Here is a 27,790-nt window from a genome sequence, read left to right on the forward strand (position 1 = left end):
AGCCATAGAGCCTTTGTTTCTTCTGCAATAAGCATGGTAGAGGAGGATCTATCTGCTGTGTAAAGCTCATTGGAAATTCCTAGCTTTCTTTGTCCTCAAGTTATATCTTGGGACTCTATTTTTTCAAATTCTGTCCCCATCCCACCCCACAGAGCGCAGGTAGTGGGCAAGCCACTTCTTATTTCAGGAAAGAGGCAGTAATCTATCATATGTTTCCATGTCCTGTTAACATATTTTTATATGAGAGTGGCCTGAGCCAGAGCTGCAGCACATTAGTTCTTAGGCATCCATATGGTCAAGCGGTAGAAGGGAAATTACAAACGATTTTGTGCCGCATTTCCAATGATAGAAGACTGTGAGGTCTCAGTAACCTTTGAGTTTCCTGGATGCTCTTTTGCAATCTTGGCAGAACTCAAAATCCTCTCACTGTTGACACGGTCTTCCTGAGTGCTGTTTTTAGTTTGAGAATAGCTATTAGTGCAGCCACAGTTTCACTGTTTGTTAGGCAGATACTTACCTTGAAATGAAGAGAGTCTCAGAGATATCGGCATTATGTCTTGTTAGTTTTGGCCTTGGTATTGGTTTAATCTGAAGCCCTTCTCTGTCAAAATGGATACTAAGAAACCAGATAAGTGAGGGTAAAATGAGACTTTAAACACTAGAACTTTGCAAAGTAATTTTCTTCTGTGTCTGACTATGAATTGCTTCAAACATTTATTATGTTGGTTTACAGATAAAGTGTATGGGAAATGTCTTCTTATTTTGGAGGATGTTATTACCTTACTTTCATTGATTTTATATATATATAATATATATATATTTGTATATATATAAAATATATATATGTGGCTATTTTAAGTGAAATTGTCAGTATCCTATTTTAACTTAGGGATAGAATTTAATTTTTTTTTTTTTCGCAGTAGCATTTAGAAAGAAATTTAATATAATTCAAAAGGCTTAAATGCTATTATAATAGGGTACAGAGAGGTGACAGCAAAAGACGAAATCAATACTTTAAATGCATAGAGGCATCAATAACTTCCTATTGCTGTAGTCTTCTTGCCTAGTAACATAACACTCCAGAACATCAGACACTGGGCATATTACATGAAAATATTTTGATAAAAACTGAAAAATTTCAGTTAGTTAAGAACAGTTTTTAAAAACATATTCAGTACTCATACAATACTCTTTAAATGTTTGAGTACTTGTCAGTTTTCTAGTTGGGTCTGAGCTTAATGACAGTGTGAAAAGCCTTGGCTGTTGACTCATTACTTGATGAAGAGTGTATGACCTGCTTTATTTTAGCAGTCTTTAGTAGCATGCCACACAATTACTGTTTTGTGAATGGTGTCTTTTGTAATTTTACACAATAGTATGATTTAAGTTATTAGAATTAAGCAAAAAAAAAACCCTCTTCTTCATTGAATTAGGGTGTTTTGATTTATTTTCATTAAAATAACACAGAACAATAATGTAAAATAAATGAAAGTGCTGTCTTCATTGATTCCTAATTAAACAGAAAACAAAAATCTTTTGCTTTATAAATAAAAAGCCTTTTATATGTTCTTGTACCTTAGTTCTCAGTGTGTGTGCACCTAAAAGTAATTGAGACATTTAGTTTCCCAAACTGTATGCATTTTTAAAGTTCTTGATGTTTTAAAATATTACTCAACCAGTACTCATGGTGAATATTTTAAGTCTCACGTGTAATATCTTGAGATATTTAAAGCCTTTACCATTCTTTTTCTGTGTTTAAACATAATTTACTTGGGCATGCACTCTGTGAATAGAATTGTGTTTCTCTAGTAAAAATTGGTTATCTTGTAAAGATTTGCTTTTTTAAGGTCTTCCTCAAGCTATGTGAACAGAAAGAAAATGAAAAGTGGAGCTTTACCATTCAACAGTTGAAACGTCGGTTGTTCAGTTATGTAGGGTGACTTTACATTGCTGATGTGCCTAGAACAGTGCTGGTTTAGGTCTTGTGTCCAGATAAGTAATTAGAAGTGTTCCCTAGTTACCCTCAGAAGTACCCGGATTTGGATGGTAATTTATATGATCCCTCTGTGCATGTGGAGCCTTTTTTTTTTTGTTATAAACATGTAAAGACCCAGTATCTGTGTTCTGTATTATCATTTTTATTAGTATCTAAATATGATTTTTAATTGCTTTAAAAATTTAATTTTAAAATAGGTGTTTCCTCCTCAGATCATAAGATTATTTCACAGGCTTCCATTTTCTTCTGAGCCATGTAAAAATGTGGATAGTGAAGCCAGGTGACATTCTACTGGTCGGAGTGTCTTGTCTGCTGATTACCGCAGAATACAAGTTTAAGACAATAGATGGTTATGTCTGGCGCCAGGTTGCAAAGGTGGCTTATATGTAGCTCTATAATCTCTTGAACATTTCCCTTAATTCTGTGAGCTTTGATTATTTTTAATGGAAATTTCTCATCTCTTCATTATAGTAGATTTTGTTCAAATGTTGGCTGTTCTAGATGGCACAAATAACCTCTTATATGCTTGTTGCTGTATATTTTCCAGTAGAAATATTCTGTCTCTAAGGATAAGCATACATTTAAATGTTTTGATTCTGAGGACTTATTACTTAAGGGGATATTTGTTTGTTAATTTTTTGTAGATTGCAACTACTAAGAACAACTGACAGGCAGAATCAAGCTTAATTATATGTTCAACTAGAATATGAACTCTTGATAGAAAAGACTCTTTAATATTTTCCTTAATCTCTGGAACATTTCTGAACACACAATATAATTTTTTTTAATGATTAATTATTCCTTTATTGGTTAGAAATGAATGGGAGTATTTTAAACAGGTATAATATGCATACCACTCTCTTAAAAATATTTTATACTGTATGTACTGTAAAATATGTTAACTTCTTCCTTCAGGAGACAGGTCATTTGACCATGTAAGACTGTATTGTTGAAGATGTAGACTGAGTTTGCGTTTCTCCTAACCGCTCTTTTAGAAATCATACCACTCTATGGAATGTCGAGTTACATCACCCGAGAAGACCAGTATAGCAAACCTCCGCACAAAAAGCTGAAAGACCGCCAGATTGACCGCCAGAATCGCCTCAACAGCCCTCCTTCTTCCATCTACAAGAGCAGCTGCACCACCGTGTACAACGGCTACGGCAAGGCCCACGGCGGCGGCGGCGGCGGCGGAGGAGGCGGCAGCGGCGGCGGGCCGGGCGTCAAGAAAGCGGAGCGGCGGGCGAGAAGCAGCCCAAAGGCGAGTGATGCAGACTTGCAAGGTAATGTTCAGAGAAGTTTGCCATCAAGAGTGAATTATGAGTTTTACAGAAGTTTATATCATGGCAGTTGGTCTTTCTTCTGGGAATGATGGGGTAGACCTTCTCTTTATCTTTGCTTAGCAAGAACAGGATATTGTATCACCTCTTTTTTATTACTGCTTCATGGCAGAAATATTATTTCTTTGGCCACGTGGGCCATGTAACAGTCTACTTAATCTCAGTAACAACTCTCTGAAAGTGTTTTCACATTGGCTTACTTCTGTTGTTTCATTAACTAGACAGATGTGGAAGAGAGTCTAAGTAAAACCAAATGTAGGGCTAGTTTAAATCTCTGCATAATTATACCTCGTAAAACCAGATGTAATTAATTCTATACTGTAGTAAAATTTATCGTCTTGTAAGGCAGTGTATTTCTGGCTTCCTCATTAGTCATTGTTGAATGCCACCTTTGGCATCTTGAATGAAGTATTCATAGATCAAGAATGAGAAGGAAGAAGTAGTGTCACCATGTCCAGATAGAGAGATATTAGCTCAAAGGGCATGTTGGGTTTTTTTGTTTGTTTGTTTTTTTTTTTTTGTAGATTAATTTTGTGGCTGTAGATCAGTTAATTTGGGGAAGAAGGTATGTATGTTGTAAATGATGCTTTTAGATGAGATTTAGACACAACCTGTTCTTAACGCCACAGGAGTGAAAAACATGCCTTTTATATGGGTATATGTAGAAGATTGACTTAAGGGAAGACAAAGAAGAACATTTTGATAAGTTAGGTGAGATTACAGATGTAGATAAACAAAGACATGTAAAAGACAAGGTCAGAACTGATTATAATATGGTTAAATACATTCCTTCCTTTTTGGACCTCAACCAGGTAGAAAAAGGCACTGTGTATGTGAGAATATGTTTGTGAATGAAAACTAATTAGTGTGTGGTTAATTGTGTAGGGAAGAGTGGCCTCTGTCAGGGCTGAGGAAAATTAGGTAAAACCAGACTTCAGTATCAGCATTTCGCCCCATGTTATTTACATGAGTAAACTGTAGCATGAAAAAGAGTAATAATAAGATATAGTGAAAAGTGAACAGTAATTTCTCGGAGTGAAATGAATTATAGATGCCTTTCATTTTGTTTTTTATTCTTTTCTGTATTTTCCAAGTTATATTTAATTATCATGCATTATTATAGCAATTATTAAGCAAAGCATAAATAAGTATATAAGAGAAACCCAAGATTGAAGAGGCTTTTAAACAGCTCCTGGAGGAAAGTACTATGTCTATTATATAGAGTAAGTTTTAGTTAGATGATACTATAATTTTTAAGTTTGAAATTCAGATATTAGCAATGTTGTAATTTTAAATCATGGCATGTAAAATAGTTCATACACATACACACAAACACACAAAATTAGAAATAGGTTTACCTAAGGAGAATTTTAGTCTATAGAAAAGAGAAAAAGAATGTATTAGCTGTCTTCAGAGAGCTTACCAAGTCTGAATACCTTGATTACTTGATTCATTCTTTAATAATTTTTGCCCTGCCTTGTATCAGAAAAGATTTAAGACAGGTGACATAGATAAATATAATACAGATAAGTAAAATAAATTTAAGAAGATCTAAGAGGCTGAGAGATTGTAAGAGAAGGTAAATAAGATGGAGGAGGGTTGAGGTTAGCATACAAAATTAATGTATTATGAATTAACTGCTGCAAAAGTAAGTACCTTCCTTATGTATGCAATTATTTCATTTTGTATATACTTAAATATGTAAGCTACCCTATTTTTTAATATCCTATTATAGCTATTAGATAAAAAATGGATTTGCATTGAAATCAACACTGAAATGCTTGTTAATGTACATATGTTTATAGGCATTTTGTCGTTTTATCTTCTGACAGAGAATATAATTATTCTGAGCACCTCAAACTCGTTGCTCTTGTGTAGAAAACATGTTACCGTGTTGCTAACAGTGAGATTACTCTTGCTATGGCCTTTTAGAAGTGTGTGTTTCACAAAGGAGAAAATATTTTTCTCTCACCTTCAGTTCAAGTGCAATGTGTTACCCTTGTTCTCATCACACTATTTGCCTCCTCAGAATCAGTCCAAGTGCTACTCTCCAGGTGGTTTGACCATGAAACATAAATCAGATGGAGTATTATCTTATGTACTCTAGCTCATTCCAGTAAGGATCTGAGGGAGTTTACATGTTGTATAAGATGCTCAACATCACTCATTATTAGAGAAATGCAAATCAAAACCACAATGAGGTACCATTACACGCCAGTCAGGATGGCTGCTATCCAAAAGTCTACAAGCAATAAATGCTGGAGAGGGTGTGGAGAAAAGGGAACCCTCTTACACTGTTGGTGGGAATGCAAACTAGTACAGCCGCTATGGAGAACAGTGTGGAGATTCCTTAAAAAACTGGAAATAGAACTGCCATATGACCCAGCAATCCCACTTCTGGGCATACACACTGAGGAAACCAGATCTGAAAGAGACACGTGCACCCCAATGTTCATCGCAGCACTGTTTATAATAGCCAGGACATGGAAGCAACCTAGATGCCCATCAGCAGATGAATGGATAAGGAAGCTGTGGTACATATACACCATGGAATATTACTCAGCCATTAAAAAGAATTCATTTGAACCAGTCCTAATGAGATGGATGAAGCTGGAGCCCATTATACAGAGTGAAGTAAGCCAGAAAGATAAAGAACATTACAGCATACTAACACATATATATGGAATTTAGAAAGGTGATAACGATAACCCTATATGCAAAACAGAAAAAGAGACACAGAAATACAGAACAGACTTTTGAACTCTGTGGGAGAATGTGAGGGTGGGATATTTCAAAAGAACAGCATGTATACTATCTATGGTGAAACAGATCACCAGCCCAGGTGGGATGCATGAGACAAGTGCTCCGGCCTGGTGCACTGGGAAGACCCAGAGGAATCGGGTGGAGAGGGAGGTGGGAGGGGGGATCGGGATTGGGAATACATGTAAATCTATGGCTGATTCATATCAATGTATGACAAAACCCACTGGAAAAATAAAAAAATTAAAAAAAAAAAGAAATATGTATTTACCCAAATGAATTGAAAATTTATATCCTGACCCCCCAAAATGCACATGTATGTTTAGAGCAACTTTACTCATAAGTGCCAAAACTTGGAAGCAACCAGAATGTCCTTCAGTAAGTAAATGGATAGATAAATTGGTATATCCAGACATGGAATATTACTCTGCACTGAAAAGAAATGAGCGGTCTAGCTATGAATGACATGGAGCCACCTTAAATATGCATTACTAAGTAAAACAAGCAAGTCTGAAAGGGCTACATAAAGTATGATTCCAATTACCTGATAGGAAAAGGCAAAATTATGGAGATGATAAGAAGATCTACAGTTGTCAGAGATTGGGGGAGGGAGGGATGCATAAGCCAAGCACAGAGGATTTGAGGGCAGTGAAACTACTCCGTCTGGTTCTGTAACAGTAGGCTTACATCATATACATTTGTCAAAACCCATACAGTGTACAACACTAAGAGTTACATGTACACTGATGTAAACTATGGCCCTGGTGGTGGTGATGTCAGTATACATCAGTTGTAACAAATGTACTGCTCTGGTGTGGATTCTGATAGGTGGGAGAGAATACATGTATTTGGGGGTGGGGTGTACCCAAGTGTTCTTTGTAGCTGCTCAGTTTTACTCTGCAACTAAATCGTCTGTAAAAATTAGTGTATAAAAAAATATCTCAGGAAACTGAGGACAAATAAAAGGAAGACATGAGGAATGTTGTACATAAAAGAATCCCGCAGAGTGGCCTAATGTTGTTGTTTAGTCGCTCAGTCCTGTCGACTCTTTGCAACCCCATGGACTGCAGCACACCAGGCTTCTCTGTTCATCCCCATCTCTCAGAATTTCTTCAAACTCCTGTCCACTGAGTTAGTGATGCCATCCATCCATCTTGTCCTCTGTTGCCCCCTTTTCCTCCCGCCTTCAATCTTTCCCAGCATCAGAGTCTTTTCCAGTGAGTCAGCTCTTCCCATCAGGTGGCCAGAGTATTGGAGCTTCAGCATCTGTCCTTCCAGTGAATATTAAGGGTTGATTTCTTTCAGGATTAACTGGTTCATTCTCCTTGCAGTCCAAGGGACTCTCAAGAGTCTTCTCCAGCACCACAGTTCAAAAGCATCAATTCTCTGGTGCTCAGCCTTCTTTATGGTCCAACTCTTAACATCCGAACTTGACTACTGGAAAAACCAGTAAGGCTCTAGAGCAGTCAATGAAAAAGAAGTAGATGTTTTTCTGGAATTCTCTTGCTTTTTTCTATGATCCAACAGATGTTGGCAATTTGATCTCTGGTTCCTCTGCCTTTTCTAAATCCAGCTTGTATATCTGGAAGTTCTCAGTTCACATACTGTCGAAGACTAGCTTGAACAATTTTATATGTCATCTCTTTGGCTTTGAGCCTCCAGGTTGTCTAAGCAAAGAGGGAATCATGAATCAGGTGGAGTAAAACACCAACAAAACTCCTGTTGTTTGTGGAGTCCATTATAATGTTTATAATGGTTCAGCCCTGTGGGCCTCAGAATGTGGTTGTTGGCTAAAAGGATCCCACAATTCTTCTGCTTTCTTTTAAGTGAGAACATTCTCCCAGAGCATCTTTTTCCTTGAATATACAACAATTGACTTCTGTACCTGGGAAATACATCTTTCAGATAATTCATAAGTTCAGGTAATTCATACAATGCCATCTGATTAATATTATTGACCTGTTTACATTCATATGTCATTTGCACATGATTATGTTTTATACTTAGCCTTGAAGTGCAGCTTGTGGTATTATTTTTCTACGTTCTACTTAAGATGCCCACATTGCCAGAGAAGGCCAACCTTTTTTCCTCAGAATTCCCTAGCTTTTGAGGGAGTCTGCTTGTTACTAGCACCTTTCTACCACTTAGGAAATAACAAGCGTAAAAGGAAAAGGGCAAACTTCAAATTTGTACCTGGTCCTGTGATAGAGAAGCAAACACACTATATTAACCTAAAGAAATCAACACATTAAAAAGACAGAGATACGTTAATTACTCTCTTGAATGCTGGTTTTCTTGGTTGACTGTACTTCAGAAACACCAATGGGACTTGCAAAAAATGCAGACCCCCTCAACCTCATTTGAGATCTGCTCAACCAGAATCTCTTCACTTGATCTGGCTTGCTGTTTTTGATCAAACCTCCACTGAGAATGGTGACCAGCAAGATAGAGAACTGCTGCTGCTGCTAATACTTAGTAAATATTTGTAGAAAGAGTCCTGTGTACTTAACTGCTCTCTTGGCTTCTACTCTGCAGCCAACCCCTCTGTTCATTTACTGGTACTTTTGGGAAAACCAGCTTAGGACAAAGCCCCACAGTACCATCAGGGAAGTGTAGGATTCCTGTTTCTTTGCATACCTTGGTGTGGGCAGAGAACACTTGGGCCTTTGGGATCAGACAGTCTTCTCCACCCTGAAGTTCCAAGTGAGTGATAACTCTCGGTGCCCTCTTGGGGAATCCTTTCTAATGGTCCCTGTCTTTGGCATCTCCTCATACATTTTTTAGAAACCTGAGTTAGGAGTCCCTGTGCTCAGCCTGAGAAGGACCACCTTCTATTTTAAGATACGTCCTTATGGATCTTCGTCTCCATCCCATCCTCTGATTATGGCTGCAGCTCCATCAGATTTGAACATGCTATCCCCCTCCTCCTTGTGGGACCTCTGTGGTGGTCCCCCATTGTCTAAGCTGCTTGATGCTCGCCTCACCAGGTGTCCAGAGTTTTTCCCTATTTCAGGACTATGCCTCATTCTCTCTTCTTTTCCTTCCAGCCCCTCTGCCTAGCGCACTCCAACTCAGATCTTCAAGAGCTAGGTCACATATCACCTCTTCTGTTAAGCCTGCCTGTCTCCCAAGGCATAGCTAGGGCAAATTGACTAGGAGAAAATATTTCAAGAATTTCCCCTTACTTTTTCTTTTCCTTAACTAACATTTGATTGTAGATCAGTGCTTGGGTTCCATGTCCATAGTTGGCCCAGAACAGGAATGAAACAAGCTGTCCTTGTGTGCAGAGAGTTGTGGAAGAAGAGCTCAGGCTCTTCTGTGGCCCAAACCCAGTTAAAACTGTCATGTTCCTTTTATCACAGAAACTAAAGAAGTTTCTGTTGGTGCTGTTCGCTGAGTGAGAGGGAAGTTCCATCCTTTCATTTTATCCTTGGTAAAAACCAAAGTGCATGGTATAAAGGAAGTTACTCAGAGGGATACAATTTTGTAATTGAAATCCCCTAGTTTTTAACCAGCATTGTAGCCTCTTTGTCATATACCCTGAGTAGGAAAGTAAGGTTTTCTGTTGGTACTGTTTTAGAAGTGTTGATGTGAAGCCAGAATGAAAAATAAAAACTATGGTGAGGATCCACTGTCTGATAATATGAAAAGACTTGTGCAATCTCATTAATAATGGGGGTGGTTTGGGTAGGGGGAGGAAGAGAGAGAACATCAAGAGTGTTTATAAGTCAAAATTTCCAAACACTTGTGTGTGTGTGTATAAAAGTATTTCATGTGTGCAGTTGATACTGCTGACATTTACCTCATCCTGGGTTTATCTTTTTTACTCATTACTTGAACATTTTCAAACCTTAATGGAATTGTAAGATAGCAACTTACTTGCTATCTTGTGTTTTGGACTGTGTGATGCATAACAAGTCATCTCACTGGAACTCCAGTTTCCTTTCAGTAAAATGAACAGATGAGTTAAAGTCAGTGATTTTCAGTATCTTATTGAAGAGCATATCTTCCTTTTTCAGAAAATCTTTTGTGGATCCTCCGTTAAATACAGTAACCTTCCTCCCCTGCCACCGTGATCTCCCTGTCTGTCTCTGTCACACACATGCACACACACATGTGCGTGTGCACCAAGAGAGCAGGTAGAATTGGTGTGCTGCTGTGGTTGGGGTGGGAGGTACAGGCACTTGTCATCCCCGTGGCTTTTCTCATTCTCTCCTGAACTCTGGCTGTTCAGTCCCAGGCTCCTGCCTCTCACCATCTTGGAGCTTCTGAGACCTGTGCCCCCTGGCCTGCCCCAGGCCTACGGGATTACAGTTGGTGGACTAGGGGCCCAGCAACCTGTGTTTCATTGGGCTCTCCAGGTAGTGATCAGGCACAGTAACATTTGAAAACCAAGCAGCCCTCTGAATACCAAACAATGTTTAAGGAAGATTTTAAATGAGAGGTGTGGGAGGCATTCCATTAAAACACTGGATTTAAGCTGAAGCATGTTCCTTTTGTGGTACCTGTATATGTATATGCGAGGGGTAGGGAGGGGAAGTTCCTTTTTTGTCACTAGCATGTAAATAGTAGCTTATGGCAAAACCTCTAGAACTTAGAGGGCCATATGGGGAAAAATTGAAACAAAATGGTAAGAATTTCAAATATAGAAGAAGATGAAGGTACAGTATACTTTTGGCATTTGACCTTTGGAATCGTTGATAATCCAGAGATTCAGTTACACATTCAATAAAATTCCATCACATAGAATCATAATTTCTAATCGTAATATTGAAAGCTGGTGACAAAGGCATCATTCTTGTGCTTTTCTCCTTCAGACGTCATAAACTGCTTTCTCATCCCCAGTAGCAGTATACCAAGTTTTTGTATCCTGATCCCTTCTCAGATGGCCCTCCCTGACATTTTTTTCTTTTCCTACATTTGGCATTTACTGTTCAGACGACAAATCTGACCCCAGTATCTCTTTATTGATAATTGGCATGCACGCTTATTCATTCTGCAGATAAGAATTGCTGTGGTAAGGCTGTGGACAGCCTTTTCCTCTGGAGCTCTGAGATGATGAGCACCTGTGGGTTCTTGGAGGCGCTCTCTTGCTGGGTGGCTTAGCTCTGGGAGGAGGTGGCTGCATCCACCTGTGCAGGCCTGACAGTGGTCTGCTTTGTTTGGAAGGAGGAGGCTGATGTTAATAAGGTCAGGAATGTGGGGAGTCCAAGCAGATTTTCTTTTGGAATTTTTTTGGTCCTGGCTCCCCTTAAGAGATAGCACTGGTGCTTTTCTGTTTGAGATGTTTAGTGGGGCTTTTGCACTTCATGAGTGGCTGATTTCTTCTTTCACTTGTAGCCTTTTTATCTCATGAGCACATACCTCTTAGGCATAGTCAGACTGGGTGTATTGGAAGAGAGTTTGCTTGTGGAGGGAGCAGGGGTCCTTTCTCCCAATGTGGGTACTTTCTGCACTGCATTTAAAAATGTACAGTTTCTAGCTGGCTTTTCATGATTGCTTCATCTCTCAAGTCTCTGGTGATGATGAATCCTGTGTGTGTTTTCACCTGTCTGCAGCTGCATTTGAATCCTGTGTATGGCAAATATATCAAGAAAACATGAAAAAAAAATTAAAAATGAGCTCAAGTCAGTGGAATTCATCCATTCTTCTGCCAAGTACAGTCTGAAAAGTGAAAATAGTCCAAGGAAACCCAAATAACTTTTCTTTTTTTAAAGGGACAATGTGGACCCTTGGATCAAAATGCAAGATACACTCATCTTGGCAAGAAACTGGGCAATTAACACCCTTACTTCCATTTTAGACATAGGCTGCCAGATCTATCCCCTAGTCTCGAAAGGCCCCTGAGTGATGCTGGGAGAGGTCTGAGCAGGTTTTCAGGCCTTGCAACAACTGCCTACGTGTTGGCTGGAAGGCAGGCAGTCTGGGGAACATACGGCTGTTTTCAGAAAGAGGGTGCTGCTCACTGACGTATGCTTTCTGACCTGGGCACTATCCTCTAGGGACCAGAGAAATCCAGCCATGAGTCACTTTTTCAGTAAAATCCCAGTGTGCTGATTTTTTTTTTTTTTTCCTTCCAGAGGCATTGACTTTCCTGGTGCAGAGGCAAAATCTGCAGCTCAGATTTTTGAGGAAAAAATCTGGAAACTGTGGTGGCCCACATTTTTGCTAATGAATAGGGTGTGTAGTTATCTTTATCAAGTTCCATCACTTATCTTTTGTCTTTTGCCCTTTCCCCCTTGTATTTTTTTTAAATCCCCTTATGTTTTTGATGCAATCTGGAATGTTTTAAAGATGTTAACTACATAGTTCTTTCAACAGGCAGGATGAGATATTTTTGTCATGTCAGTTTAAGAAGTCTTAACCCATTAAATCATACTTGAAACTTCCCATTTTTCACTTACATATAAAATGACAAAACAACATGAAAAAATTTTTTTTGAGTTTTCTCTTGCAGTGAATGTTCACCAGAAGATTGAGGGCAGAATTCTGATTAGTTTTTATCATATGTAGTGCTTAACTCTGTGAACCCATATTATTTTCTCTGCCTTTTTTGCTTTCTTGGGAACTGATCATAGAGGCATTTAGATGACATCAGAACCCACGTTGGTAAAATACATGTCATCCCAAAGAACACTTTAAATAGCAAGTATAAGTGATGACATGGTTTGTTTCTGGTACATATATAACCTTCAATTTTATTGAATTGAAACTTCTACATGTTATTCTCTCATTTAGCTGAGTTGAATTCTGAATTTAACTGGGTCAGAGGGCATCATCACAAATGTGCCATACTTAGAAGCAAAATGGCATACTAGTCGGGACCATGCAGATCTGGGTTTAGTCCCCTCTCTGCCCCTTGTGAACCTTCTGCCTTTGGGCAAGATAGTTACCCTCTCTAAACTCCCAATTTCTTCATGTCTGTATAAATTAGGGACCACTAGTAGCACCTACTTGAGAGGGCTGTCATGAGTTCTTAATACAACCTTAGAGGCCCTTAGTACTTTGGAAATGTTTCAGGACATGGATGAAGGCAGACCATGGCATTTTTCTGCGTAAGAGGCCTGCCTTGTGGGGATCATGTTAGCAGAACCCTGGGCCTGGGAACATGCCCTTTGGAGAGCTGAAGGTCACCGAGTCCTGTGTTTTGAGTCAACACTGAGTAACTTTCAGTGCCAAGGACTTGAGATATGAGGGGAGTCGGGGGGCATCCCGTCCCCAGGAAAGGCTGTGACAGTTGCTGCCCGCAGACAGCCTGGTGAATTCTGGGCAAGAATAACAGTCTGCCTCTGTCTTTCCTGTGCTTCCTGTCTGGTCCGGGCTCTCCTGTGAGGCTGAGGAGTAGGCCAGCCTGATTCTGTGGTCTGGACCTCCTCAACACACAGCTTCAAATTACTTTGCTAGATATTGGAAGTGTTGAAAAAGAGGGAGATGGCTGAAGATGACTTGGGCAGGCAATGGCTTCTCTGTATTTATTTTGCTGTCACTCATATTACTTGCTGTAAGACCGTTACTTAACCCATGTGGATAAGCTAACTAGTGAAGTGAGTGAAGTCACTCAGTCATGTCCAACTCTGCGATCCCACTGGACCCCTGCCAGGCTCCTCCATCCATGGGATTCTCCAGGCAAGAGTATTGGGGTGGGTTGCCATTTCGTTCTCCAGGAGATCTTCCCAACCCAGGGATCAAACCTGGGTCTCCTGCCTTGCAGGCAGATTCTTTACCATCTGAACCAGGGAATCCCAAGCTAGTTAGGAACACCACTAAATTTCAAGGTCTTTTACATTTTTCCTTAAATCAGAAGCCATCATGTGCACATTCTGTTGGTCATATTATGTTGGTCACATATTGTATCTGTTGATGCAGTGTGGAAGGTGGAATACCAGAGAAGGATGATTGCGGGGCAGGGAGCTTCACAGAAGCTGGCCACCACATGGTGTGTGTAGTCAGAAACCATTCTTATACTCTATCTAAAATAGTCTTAGCATTTGTGATAGAATTTTGGCAACTTTCCAGCCGTTACGTCAGCATTGATTTTGTCACTGCGTCTCCTGTGGAATGGTCCTCTGGAATTCCTGTATGTAACTGCTGTGTGGAGAGGCATGGTGTTGAATGTCTGGTTTCACAGGGTCAGTTTCTGGTAACATGACAATTACAGTCAATATTGCAAATGTGCTAATGACAGGTCATCCTCTCTGCTGTGACCAGCCTTGGCTTTTATTTTAAATTTCATTTGCCCAACCACACACACCACAGTGTAGCAGACTGTATCATGCTGTTCTAGTTTTTGGTACCATAATGAGACCTTGAAATTCTATTAAAAATGAAATAGAGAACACAAAGGTAAAGTGAGAAAGGTCCATGAGAAATACTAGTGACTTTAGCTGAATGCTTGAGATTTAAGATTTTCAAGGTAGAGAGTGCAAATTGTCCCTGTAGTTGACTATAAAAATCTCCTTTTTTTTTCTTCTGGTGCTGAATTTGCATTGTGAAAAAAATACTTTTTATACATGCTCACCCACCCCCACCCAACTATAGCTACTACTTCCCCAGCTGCGTCAGAAGAGTGGCGCTTTCCAGGTAGGCGCTGAGCTCACAGGATAGGAAAGGACAGGTGATAGTGGTGGAGGTGACTTGCTCCAGGCACAAAAGGAACCTGTGATATTCAGGAAAGTTGGAAAATGGAGGCAGGAGTGAGCGGAGAAGGGCCTCGGAGGAATGGCACATTGAAACAGAAGGACAGGGCAAAAGGAAAATCAAGTAGAGTGAAAGGAGCAGGTGTGGTGGACGGGGAGATTAGTTGGGTAGTGGAATAAAGATAATTTGGAGAAAAACAAGAGGCAAAAAAGAAGAGAGGTTTCATGGTTCCACTTTCATAGATTCCATTCCTCCCAGCATTTTCCAGAGGAGTGGAACACAGCCCCTTTGCCCTGTTGTGATCTCAGAGCCCTTTTATTGGCAGCTCCACTTTGGGTGGCTCCACTTTGAACATATCTCCACGTAAATAAATCTGTTACTCTTTCCTCTTTGGGCTTTCCTGAAGCTTCTGTCTTCCTCCTGTGGTGGGTTATAGCATTCACTGCTGGTGTACATTGATTTGATAAGCAAATTAGAATGAAACCTTATACAGGACTTCAGTGGCATTAGCAGTACATGAGCTTGAAGTATTGGGTTTTTGAATAGTGCTCTGTAGTTGTTAACGTGACAGAATTTTGGCATACCTAAAAACTGTGGGAAATTTTGGGAAAAAATATCCTTTTTAAACTTTAAATCAGAAATTAAGGACAAGAAAGGAAGCTATACCCTTGGGTTAGTGTGCCTTTGTTAAAAGCAGCCTACTTTAATCAAATGCCATTATTTTTAGGTCCTCTAACAAGCCCAGGTTACTTTAAAATGCAGTCAGTACTTTCTGGAGTGAAAAAAAAGAAAGTTCATTCTTAAGTTTACATTTATATGCAGTAAAAAAGAATATTGATGGCATTTCTGGTAAATGCTCAGATCTTGCTTTCTAGACTTATTAGATCTACCCCAAGAGAGCAACATGAGGAAGTGAGAGGGAAAAACTCGGTCTACAAACAATTTTAAAAGATTTTCATAAGTGCATTTGTTACTGCTGTTCTTATTCACATGGTGAACTTAGATTGACCTCCTTTTTCCTATGATTTGAAAAGACACAAGTTATTATATGGAACAGTAAGATCCTTACAGTCCAAAGGGATGGAGAATCTGCCATATTTTAGGTTCACAGAGTTCTTCAAAACTATTTAAGTATATTGCCAAGCTCATTAAAAAATAATATTTAGTCTTTCAGGAAGATTTATTTCTTGGTGGAATGTTGTTCCTAGAAGCTCCATAAGATACCAGCATCTCTTGAAAACTCAGGTTAAAAATCATGTGCTACTTAAAATGATTGTTGGTGCTTTAATGCTTGAGCTATCAAATTATTTTCTACTTTGAAACACTGACACCATTAATATTTACTATTTACACTATTGTCCACGAGAGGGTGGCTCAAATTTGATTGTAGACAGTTTTCAATTTGAAACTGTATTTCCTTTACATTGAAGATTTCCATTCCATGAAATATTATTCTCCACAGATTTCAGTCTCTGGATTTAGTGGACTCAACACCATCTAGAATATCATGTCTAAGGCCAAAAATGTCTCTATTAAAGTTTGATAAGTCTTTACTATTTAGTATTTTATCAAAGGAAGATTATCTTTTGGGTAGTGAAGACAAATGTGTTGTAAAATCACTAAAATTTTCTACTGATCTGCTTGATTCTACACTTGATAAATGCCTGTTTTCTGCACCATTTCTTTTAAATAATTTAAGGGCCAGTTGGTTACCATTCTACAGTCATGCACCTTTTAGTTATAATGGGAGATACTAGCAATCTTTTGTACGTTAGCCTTTATTACTTAAGCTTTCAGAACTTTGGTTTTCTGAACTTGATAATTTGTGAAATATTTGTATCCAGAAATTAAGATTCTTGTTCATTTTTGCTTCTCTTTTTCTTCTGTTTTATACTTTTCTTTATTTCTTGAATTTTAAAATCCAGTGACTTCTCTCCTTTGCCTTCCCCACTCTGAATACATGGTTTTCACGACCTGTCATATATGTCATCACTAATACTATGAATAGACTTTTATTCAGAATTATTTCTTTATTCATTCATTTGTTCACTCATTTACTACTGGGATATTTTTGTTTTGCTTTTTGAAGAAGAAAGGTTCAAGTCTTGTTCTTATTTTAAAACTAAGTTAAAGCTAACTGAGCACATTGGAGGAAAAGAATAGCACTTGAGGTAAGTTTATGGCCCTTCTTTAAAGGTGCATGATCTGCTTGATAGGTTCTCTTTGTCCCCTTATTTCCATTTCCTTTCTGCTCACCACCCTTGTATATGTTTATCCTCAGTGATCTCCTCACTAGTGGTAACAAGTTCTAGATCAGAGGATAAGGGAGAGTGTGTCCAGATTACTGCTGTTAATAGCTGGTAAAGCTTTGGTGTGTGAGGAGAACCTGAAATTTAAAATGATGCTCAGAAATTTCCTATAGGGTTGACTCATCATGTTGGGTAGGTCCATAGAAAATTGCTGTTTTCTTAAGGTCGAAAACAGTTGATTAGTAGAAATTTTATATGATTCAGTCTAATAGTCCAGACCCCTTAAATGACTGGTAACTGATAATATATTTAGCGTTTAATAATAAATAAAATATATTTATATATTTACTGGTAACTGATAATATTATATATTTATAATTCTATTTTCACCTGTTGCTATGCCAGAGTTAATTTTTTCCTCTTTCTCATTGTTAAGAAAGAAGAAAACAGTCAACATCAAGGAGTATAGATGATTTATTCACTGATAGGTTATTTTTGCAGACAGCATATTAAAAGCAGTATTTTGGGGGAGCAATGAATCAGTTAAGTGTTTAAGGTGGGATATATTGGATTTTATAAAGATATCAAGGAGTAAACTGGAATAAGGTTACAATGTCCAAGGTGTTTACTCAGAATGGTGTCTAGAGTCCTATTGATTAATACTGGTGAATGAGACACCAAAATGGAAAATAAACCATCCCAAGACAAGTGGTAATCATAGGTGACTATTATGTTAATTATACTTTGTTTGGATGTTGTTTTTCTTCCTTGAAAGATGGCTTTTGTTTAAGAGAAATTTGAGGCATTTAAGAATTGGATGTTCCGTAGAAGCTCTTGAGTGTAGTTTTTCACATTTATTCATTTTGATAAGTCTCCAAGCATTTTTTCAGGCCTAGATTTATGGACACTGTTTATGACATCTGCTACCAAAAAACATTCTCCCACCAGGCGTACTGGAAAGCATATTGTCTATCTTTCTGCTCCACTGTTGTGAGCAGATGTTCCCTCTATGTTTTTAAAATCATTTTAATGCACACAGTGGGAAAAACTGGAAATCAGAAGAAAAAGGAAAATGCATCTGAGCAGGGGTAAATGCCATATGCTCAGTCTTTTTTATCCCTAAGCTAAATTTTGGATAGTACCTCATCTGTTGTTGTCAGACCCCCCAAATTCAGCAAATTTCAGTTCTATTTAGTAGGAGAATGGATTAAAAATAAAAGTTTATGATAAACTCTAGCCACAGTCCTGGTATGTAGTATGAACTCAGTTAATCTAATTTGACTTTATTTTTGTTGCTCTCTCTGTGTGGAAGTTACTGTTGTCCACGAAGAGGGTAACTTAGTGAAGCACAGCTTTGATGGACTGTAACTAACAGATTACCACAGACTCAGTAATTTAAAATAGTAGAATTTTATTCTTTCATGACTCCAGAGGGAATCTGAAGAATAGGATTTCAGAGGTCGGAAGTCTGAAATCAAGTGTCAGTTCAGTTGCTCAGCGATGTCTGACTTTTTGCAACACCATGGACTGCAGCACACCAGGCCTCCCTGTCTATCACCAACTCCCGGAGTTTACTCAAACTCACGTCCATTGAGTTGGTGATGCCATCCAACCATCTCATCCTCTGTCATCCCCTTCTCCTCCTGTCTTCAATCTTTCCCAGCATCAGGGTCTTTCCCAGTGAGTCAGTTTTTTGCATCAGGTGGCCAAAGTATTGGAGTTTCAGCTTCAACATCAGTCCTTCCAATGAATATTCAGAGCTGATTTCCTTTAAGATGGACTGGTTGGATCTCCTTGCAGTCCAAGGGACTCTCAAGAGTCTTCTCCAACACCACAGTTCAAAAGCAGCAATTCTTCAGCTCTCAGCTTTCTTTATAGTCCAACTCTCACATCCATACATGACTACTGGAAAAACCATAACTTTGACTAGATGGACCTTTGTTGGCAAAGTAGTATCTCTGCTTTTTAATATGCCATCTAGGGTGGTCATAACTTTTCTTCCAAGGACCAAGTGTCTTTTAATTTCATGATTGCAGTCAAGGGAATGGCAAACCATTTCAGTATTCTTGCCTTGAGAACCCCATGAATAGTATGAAAAGGCAAAAAGATAGGATGCTGAAAAATGAACTCCCCAGGTCATAGGTGCCCAATATGCTACTGGAGATCAGTGGAGAAATAACTCCAGAAAGAATGAAGGGATGGAGCCAAAGCAAAAAGAATATCCAGTTGTGGATGTGACTGGTGATGGAAATAAAGTCCACTGCTGTAAAGAGTGCTATTGCATGGGAACATGGAATGCTAGGTCCATGAATCAAGGCAAATTGGAAGTGGTCAAACAGGAAATGGCAAGAATGAACATTGACATTTTAAAAATCAGTAAACTAAAATGGACTAGAATGGGTGAATTTAACTCAGATGACCATTATATCTACTACTGTGGGCCAGAATCGCATAGAAGAAATGGAGCAGCCATCATAGTCAACAAGAGTCCAAAATGCAGTACTTGGATGCAATCTCAAAACGACAAAATGATCTCTGTTTATTTGCATGGCAAACCATTTAATATCACAGTAATCCAAGTCTATACCCTGACCAGTAATGCTGAAGAAGCTGAAATCAAGTGTCACTGGGTTGAATTCAAGGAGTTGGCAGGGTGATGCTCCCTCCAGAAGCTCCAGAGAAGCACCTGTTTCTCACCTGTTCCAGCCCATGGATGCCAGCATTCCTTTGCTTGTGGCTGCATTACTCTGATCTTCAAGTGCAGTCTCTTGAAGTCAAGTCTCTCTCTACTCCAGCTTCACCTTGCTCTGTCCTCTGTTTATGACACATCATCTTCTGCTTCCTTCTTGTAAGAATACATGTGATTTCATGTCGGTCTCACTCAGGATGATCTTTCCATCTCAGAATCCTTAGCCTAATCACATTTCCAAAGTCTGTGCTAGGAAAGATAACATTCACAGGTTCCAGAGACTGGGAAATGGATATCCTTTGGGAGCCACTGTCCGCCTGTCACAAACTACTTCCAGTGTCTCCATTCTGGTGACTAGGACGGAGCCAGCTTATTACCCAAACACTGTCAGGGCTGACTGAAGTATCGGCTCACCTCCCTCGGCACCCACCGTGACTTTTCTGGTGTTTACAGTTAGTATAAATGTCTCAGAGCAGCTCCGAGTATCTGTCTCTGATAACAGGAACCACTTAGCAGGTTGTGTCTTCTCGTTATGGCAGTGGTCTGCACCAGGGAAGTCTCTGCACAGGTAATTAAGCTAGCTGAGGCAAGTCACAAAGCTGGACGCTGCAATTGCTCACTTGAACTCTGGAAATTGAAGTACGTTGTCATGTGGATATGTGTGCATATATGTATATAAATTGTGGATATATATTTTCAGAACATATTTAATGGAAGTTAAATTTCAGTTCAGTTGCTCAGTTGTGTCCAACTCTTTGCAACTCCATGAACTGCAGCACGCCAGGCCTCCCTGTCCATCACTAACTCCTGGAGTTCACCCAAACCCATGTCCATCGAGTCAATGATGCCACCCAACCGTCTCATCCTCTGTTGTCCCCTTATCCTCCTGCCCTCAATCTTTCCCAGCATCAGGATCTTTTCAAATGAGTCAGCTCTTCACATCAGGTGGCCAAAGTATTGGAATTTCAGCTTCAGCATCAGTCCCTCCAATGAACACCCAGGAGTGATCTCCTTTAGGATGGACTGGTTGGATCTCCTTGCAGTCCAAGGGACTCTCAAGAGTCTTCTCCAACACCACAGTTCAAAAGCATCAATTCTTCGGTGCTCAGCTTCCTTTATAGTCTAACTCTCACATCCATAGATGACCACTGGAAAAACCATAGTTAAATATCAGGATCTGTATCATTTCTTTTACAGTTAATGGCATTTTCCAAAAAGAAGGGAAAGGTTTCTATCCAATTTGGAACATATGTTTCCTTCAAAAAAGAACCTGAGGTAGTTTTCACCTAGTGTGAGATAAGACTGACAAGGCTGTAAGAATAATTACTTCTAATGAATCTAATGATTCTATAGTGATTAATGATTAATTATTATAAAACTCCCCCAAGAAAATTCCATAAAAGCTGATGCTTGTTGCAATATTGACTGGATGACTAATGCTATAGATTGATTACATATGTCCTTTCCTTGATGGTTTGTATCTAGGTGGGGTCTAATATTTAGTTTAATTTTGAAGAAGAGTTATATGGACCCCAAGGTGTCATATGAGTGATAAATTGTAAACCCTGTTATCTACCTTGCTATATTTTTTAATAATTATTGCCCATATAATGAAATTTGTGTCTTGCAGATTTCTTCACGTGTTAACCTAAAAAATAGACATAGAAGATTTCAAGTACATACATGATAGTATTTGAAATCAATTAAGGTTTTTATCCTCTAATAGAATTCTGTGATTGTGTGAAACTTGACATGAAATATATATTTATCAAAGTTAAGTTTATATATGTTCAGATGCTCAATTCTTTCTGACTGTTTGTGACCCCAGGCCCCTCTGTCCATGGGATTTTCCAGACAAGAATACTGGGGTGGGTTGTCATTTCCTTCTTCAAGGAATGTTCCCTACCCAGGTATTGAACCTGGGTCTCCTGTATTTCAGGCATATTCTTTACCAACTGAGCTACCACATCAGCAAACCATTGCTTGGATGAACAAATTAGTCAGAGCTCTGCATCTGTTCATATTTCATTGATGAGACTAATGAAGCTGAGGTACAGAGCATAGGTAGTGTAAGGGAAGATGAAAAAAAAAGTAGGGGGGAAGTTTTAGCCAAACCCGGGAACTCAGCTGGATTATATAGTGTTGGCCAAGAGGGTAAATGACAGAAGACAGCAGGTACAGATGTTGTGGTATGAAGCATAAAGTACTAGTCAAGTGGATAATAATCTTCCCTGTGTCAAGTCACTAGATGTTTTTGTTTGGTTGTATAAACAACTCTAGTGATGTTGCTGAAACCCTTAATAAGGGGAGAAAGAAACTGAGGGGATCACATCATGTTGCCTTCCTTGAATAGCTTTCCCAGTCTTATTTTCAATGGATTTTAAACATTAAATTTGTCCAATTTAGTGCTTTCCTGGTGGTAAAGAGTCTGCTTGCAATGCAGGAGACCTAGGTTCAATCCCTGGGTCAGAAAGATACCCTAGGGAAGGAAGTGGCAACCCACTCCAGTGTTCTTGCCAGGAGAATTCCATGTACAGAGGAGCCTGGCGGGCTGCAGCCCATGGGGTTGCAAAGAGTCGGACACAACTGAGCGACTAACACACACACAGGCTAATTTAAGCCACTTAACTGTACCCATAATCTGAACCTTCAGTTTTAGCAACTTACGTGTTTTTTCCATAATGGTATCAATCACTTACTGCATATGCTTTGCCTTTGCCAGTTCCTTTTGGAACCAATTTAAATGAGAAAAATAAGGGACTTCAGGAAGAACTATTTAAGTATGTCTGGTAAATTGTTTTACTATTTGAGAATAGCTCTGGAGGCTGAAATAAATTTTCCATTTAGTAGAATTTGGCTTTCTTTTTTTTTTTTTTTTTTTTTTGTGAGTCACAACATTCATGGAAATATGTTGAAATCTTAAATGAGAGTATGACTTATTGCTTTTGGTATTACTTGCTGTCTAGAATGGTGTTACAGTCTGCATTACAACATTATGCTGATCAGCAGTGTTTGAAAGAAGGGATAGCTTCAAACTACATGGAGGCGTACATTTCAGGATCCACAACCTCACGTTCTGGATTCTTCAGATTGTAGAGCAAGTGTGACTCAAACCTATGCTTTTTCATTAGACATTTCATTGAATACGTGTTCTTGGTCACTTGAATTGCAACTCTCCTTGGATATTAATATCATGTACTAAACCCTAGATCTGTTAATTTAAAATTACATTGATTATCGTGAAGCAATAAGTTTCTGTATATCCAAAATATATTTCACTAAGTGTGATGACTCTTCTCTAAATTTGCAGTATTAGTGTAGTGCTTTTTTTTTTTAGATAATTTTTTTTTTAGAGCATTTCTAGGTTCATGGCAAAATTGAGAGAATAACGAAGGATGTGTAAGTGAAGATGAAAGAAAAAGTAGAGGGAAAAAGTTTTAGCCAAACATGAGAACTCAGCTGGGTTATATAGTATCAGCCAGGATGGTAAGTGAAAGAAGACAGCAGGTATATATGCCATGATATGGAAATCTCTCATATGAGAAATCAGTGTGTAGTTTTTAATCTGTGTGCATGCATGTATACTTTCACAGAGATTTTATTCCCTGAGCTAGTCTGTCTACTTTAAGTTTTGTTCCCTCATGGTTCATTCTCCACCCCGCAACCAGGGGATCTCATTAAAATGCTCTGTGTGTTCCTTCCCAACTTCACAGTCTTCAAACAAGCATGCAGTGCAGTCTCTTTACCCCAGTGACAGTATCTATTGCAGCCACCCGCTCCCTCAGCTCCTCCCAGCCTTGTTGCAGCTCTCTCTGCTTCCTTTCCAGTCTTAAAGATGCCAGAGCCTTCCCACCTTCACTCTGGTCTGTTTCCGCTGTCTCCAAAGTTCTCTTGCTCTTTGTATGATAGGGTCCTCCCCGTCCTTCCTCCAGTAGCCCAAATGCTTCCGTCAGAGAAGCCTTCTCAAATTCTTGTTATCACCCTTTAGAACGTGGTCTTTGTGGCACTAGTCGACCTCATCCTGTGTTCGGCGATGTGTATGTTGTCTGTTTTCTCCCACCAGAGTTCACCCCTTGAATGTATTTAAAACAGATTGGACTTGTCAGAGGTCCAAGTGCAGAGCTCATTCAAAGGAACTTCCAAACATTTTTGTAGATAATATGAATTGCTGAATTTGTTATTGTATTTAAAATTTTTCATTTTATAAGGCTTAATTTAAAATACAGAATTCCATTGCAGCTGGAAAGAGTTAACCGGATAGTTATAATGCATGTTTTTGTGCCAGAATTGCACTGCACGAAGCACAAAAGATTTTTTTTTTTTTGAGGAACTAACTAAACTGCCAGGTTAGAATTTTTTGCTGAGCCCATTTCGTCTTCAAAGACGAAGCCCTATAGATGAAGTCTTTTATTTCCTTCCCACCAAATAAATGTAATAAACGTCCATCACCGCTTTCACCATTTTTGTTCAGTAAGAGTTCACCACCTTTGGTAGTTGCAGAGTCATTTTTGGCAGTTTAGAATTATTTCTATTACCATTAGCTTTTTTACCCTTAGGCAGAATCTGGGCTTTGTGTTTTCTTCTATCCAGTTTACACTGAAAGTGAAAGTCACTCAGTCATGTCCGGCTCTTTGTGACCCCATAGACGATACAGTCCTGGAATTCTCCAGGCCAGAATACTGGAGTGGGTAGCTTTTCCCTTCTCCAGGGGATCTTCCCAACCCAGGGATTGAACACAGGCCTCCCACATTGCAGGTGGATTCTATACCAGCTGAGCCACAAGGGAAGCCCAGGAATACTGGAGTGGGTAGCCTTTTCCTTCTCCAGTAGATCTTCCTGATCCAGGAATCGAACTGGGGTCTCCTGCATTGCAGGTGGATTCTTTACCAACTGAGCTATCAGGGAAGCCCTCATTTACACTGAGTTTTGTGTAATTCATAAGAATTAAAACTTCACTCAGATACTCTTGATTGCATGCAGTAAAGACATTTTGCAATATTAGAACAGATTTTAATGTGGAATCTGAGTCAATCTTTAGTTTTAAACTGTTGCTTTCTCTTGTAGCTTGGAGATGTTTTGCAGACAGTAGCTCTTAGTAGTCTCATTCTCTTAGCACTTTTATATTAGAGCGTTTAAAAAGTGGTATGATAGCTTTTGTGTTACTCATCACCTTTGGCACTGAGGATACTTTTGTTTGCTCTTACTCTGTTTAAAGATGAGATGAAAATTTCCTTTTCTGATTGTTGGGAAACATGAAACCTGACTTTTTGACCACTTTCTACTAGGACTAGAGACCGTTTGCCTATTTGCTCCCAATTGGCTCTTCCAGCTAGGGCTAACTCAACTGGTCAGCATGCTCTTAGGAGGGAATTCTTAAGTAAACTTCGGGTTGGTGCCAGAAATAAAAATGGGGATCCATCACCTTCTAAATGCTAATAGACGGAGAGAAAGAACAACAGATTCTTTTTTTTTATTTGAGAATTATTAGTGGAAATCCCATCCACATATGAAAGCATGCTCTACAAGATAATACATTGACATTTTGGAACAAGGTTGGATTCCAACAAGGTTGGAACCATCTTGGTTCAGAGAGCCCCCTAAAGACAGCATGCTAGGAAAGGAAGCCTCTGTGATTCATAGCCTGGAAGATAAGCTTGTTATGGTAGAACACATCTGAGTAGTAAGCAAATCCTAGTGTTCATGATATTGTCAGTGCGGTACAGATCACCACTGGGCTTAAGCATAGACCTCTAATTCCAGCAGTCTGAACTAGAGGTGTAGGAGGTGTTATAAACCAGAGTTTGCCTGGAACTTAGGTTGTTGCCAACCTTGAGTGAGAAAAGGAATCCTTTCTTCTCTTACTTTCTCTGCAATAACTGTGAGAATGAGGGGTTGGAAAGATACTTGAATGTAAAAGTAATAAAGTATATTACTGTGAGTTCTGCTTGCAACTTTAGTTACATATGGGTATTTTCTTTAATAACATACTTTTACTGTTCCTGAATTAAGCTATGGTGACCACCTTTATGGAACCTAGCTAGAAACTGCCTTATGAATACCTTAAGGAAAAAAAGAAACTAATGGTTACCAGTGAGGAGAGAAAGTGGGGAGGGACAAATTAGGGGTATGGGGTTAGATAAAGACTTCTATGTATAAAATAGATAAGCAAGAAGGATATAATGTATAGCACAGAGAATTATAGGCATTATCTTGTAAAAACTTTTAATGGAGTGTAATCTGTAAAAATACTGACTCACTATGCTATGCATCCAAAATTAATATACTATTGTAAATCAGCTGTACTTTAGTAAAAGCGAAAAGATACCCTAAGGAAAAAGTAGCTAGCTTTGTCACAACGGGGAACATTTTGCAGTGCTGTGACTCTATCTCTGATTGGTGAAAGGCAGAGGTTATGGATTGCACTGGGGAAAGGACTGACCTCCAGAAGACAGAGCGTCATTCTAGGCACAGCTGTATATAATCTTTATTTTAGATGTGGCCTTTTACAGGCTTTAGGGACTTTTAATTTAATTCACTTTTCAGGTGAAAATTCTTCATTTGAGCCTTTGGGCATTGCTAAAGAGCATACAACCCTAAACATTCAATGCGATGGTCTTGGAACCTCCCTAATTTCTTTCTTTCCATTCTCAGTCTCTCTTCCCACTTGCTTTCACTCCTCTGAAAATTAACACCTGCCAGCGAAATCAACTTTATGCTGCTTTCACTGGAGACTGGTGTCTAAAAATCAATCCTGGCAACTAATGTAAAGTGAAATTTGGAAGACGCCTGGATTCTCATGGAGTCGTGCAAGCTGAAGTTATTAAAGAGGATTAGAGACCACAGCTGGTGAGCAGATGGAATGCTTATAATTTCACAATCTTAGGTAGCTTTAAACCTAAATCTGCACAGAACCTATTTGCGTTTTCTCTAGTTCATTTCACTTTATCCTCCTGGAATATAGCACTGGTCAGTGTGATACTTTAATTGTTGTGAATGATGAGCCTTCATAGGTCACTCACTTGCTGGAATCATTTATAATTCTGGTTGTGCAATTTCTTACTCAATTGCATTTCAGTAGCCGCTGTTAAATAATGTACTGTGAGAAGCTCAGTAGGTAGGGAGGAGGAGTAAGACTTGTAAATTTCATTCAAACTGTAGACATGAAGATGACAGTAATTACAGCTAAACTGTCCAACTGCTTGCTGCTTAAGGAAACTTGTGAGCTCTTTTTCTGTGTCCATTTGTTAGAAATTTCTGTGTTATGTGATCAAACAAGTCACCTGTATCAGCTGCCTTCAATTCCTGTACCACCTGATCGCAGGCCACTGCTCCACTTCCCCATGTCCTCCCGCCTCTTTGCTCTGGCTCATTATCCGAGGGTCTTATATGTGCACAAGGCCACCGTTAGCTCCCCAGAAATGCACTGCCTTGTACTTTCTGGCATTCTGGGGTCTCCTACACAAAGGTAAGTGTTTGCGAGACTTGCGCTCAGTGACTCAAACTAGGATCTTTACTCCACTAAGATAAAGATATTAATCTATACTCTGATGGCGGTTACTTTATCAAGAACAGAAATTAGTACCCACCGTACACTTTGCAGTTCTTTATGCTTACTGAAAGACTTCAGCAAAATGGCTGCCACACTTCAGTCCTTGTGGAATGTCTGAAAATACAGAAAAACAGCTGGAGCCGTAAATAAGTTGAGTAGTCTGAATACACTCTGTACTAGCTGGTTAGGGAGAAAACAATACGCAGATATTTCAGGTGGTGCACTGCACAGCGAACAGCTGTAGTTTATGGTCCAACATAGTCTCTATTCTTTTGGAGCCAGTATGTGCTTCTTCTCTAAAGCCACAGTCAGCTGCAAAAATATTTTAACATGTGTTTTGGAAACAATTACTGCATAATAGTATTCTAGCCTCAAAACATCCTGAGTGATATATTTCTATACATAGGGAGGAAGGGGAGAACATATTGAGTTACTGATGCATTGGCATGGACTAGTCAGTAGAATTAATAGGAAGTGGGTTTTGGGGATCAGCTTTTCAAATGATTTTCAGCCACTTTTTTGGACTTCTAAATTGGCTTCTGTGATTGAATATGACCTCTTATGGAAGCA

The 27,790-nt window shown here is 39.1% G+C and overlaps 1 protein-coding gene across 3 annotated transcripts in view; it reads left to right on the forward strand.

The window, feature by feature from the left end:
• The window catches only part of FNDC3B (fibronectin type III domain containing 3B), a 352,800-nt gene that overhangs the window by 205,420 nt on the left and 119,590 nt on the right, over positions 1 to 27,790 (forward strand). For all 3 annotated transcript variants that reach the window (XM_043875197.1, XM_043875198.1, XM_043875199.1), the window contains exon 6: positions 2,992 to 3,279. In XM_043875197.1, coding sequence (XP_043731132.1) covers positions 2,992 to 3,279 — 288 coding nt within the window. The remainder of the gene's footprint in view (positions 1 to 2,991; positions 3,280 to 27,790) is intronic.

Source organism: Cervus elaphus, chromosome 19, assembly GCF_910594005.1.
Source record: "Cervus elaphus chromosome 19, mCerEla1.1, whole genome shotgun sequence".
In the NCBI taxonomy this organism is placed as follows: Eukaryota; Metazoa; Chordata; class Mammalia; order Artiodactyla; family Cervidae; genus Cervus; species Cervus elaphus.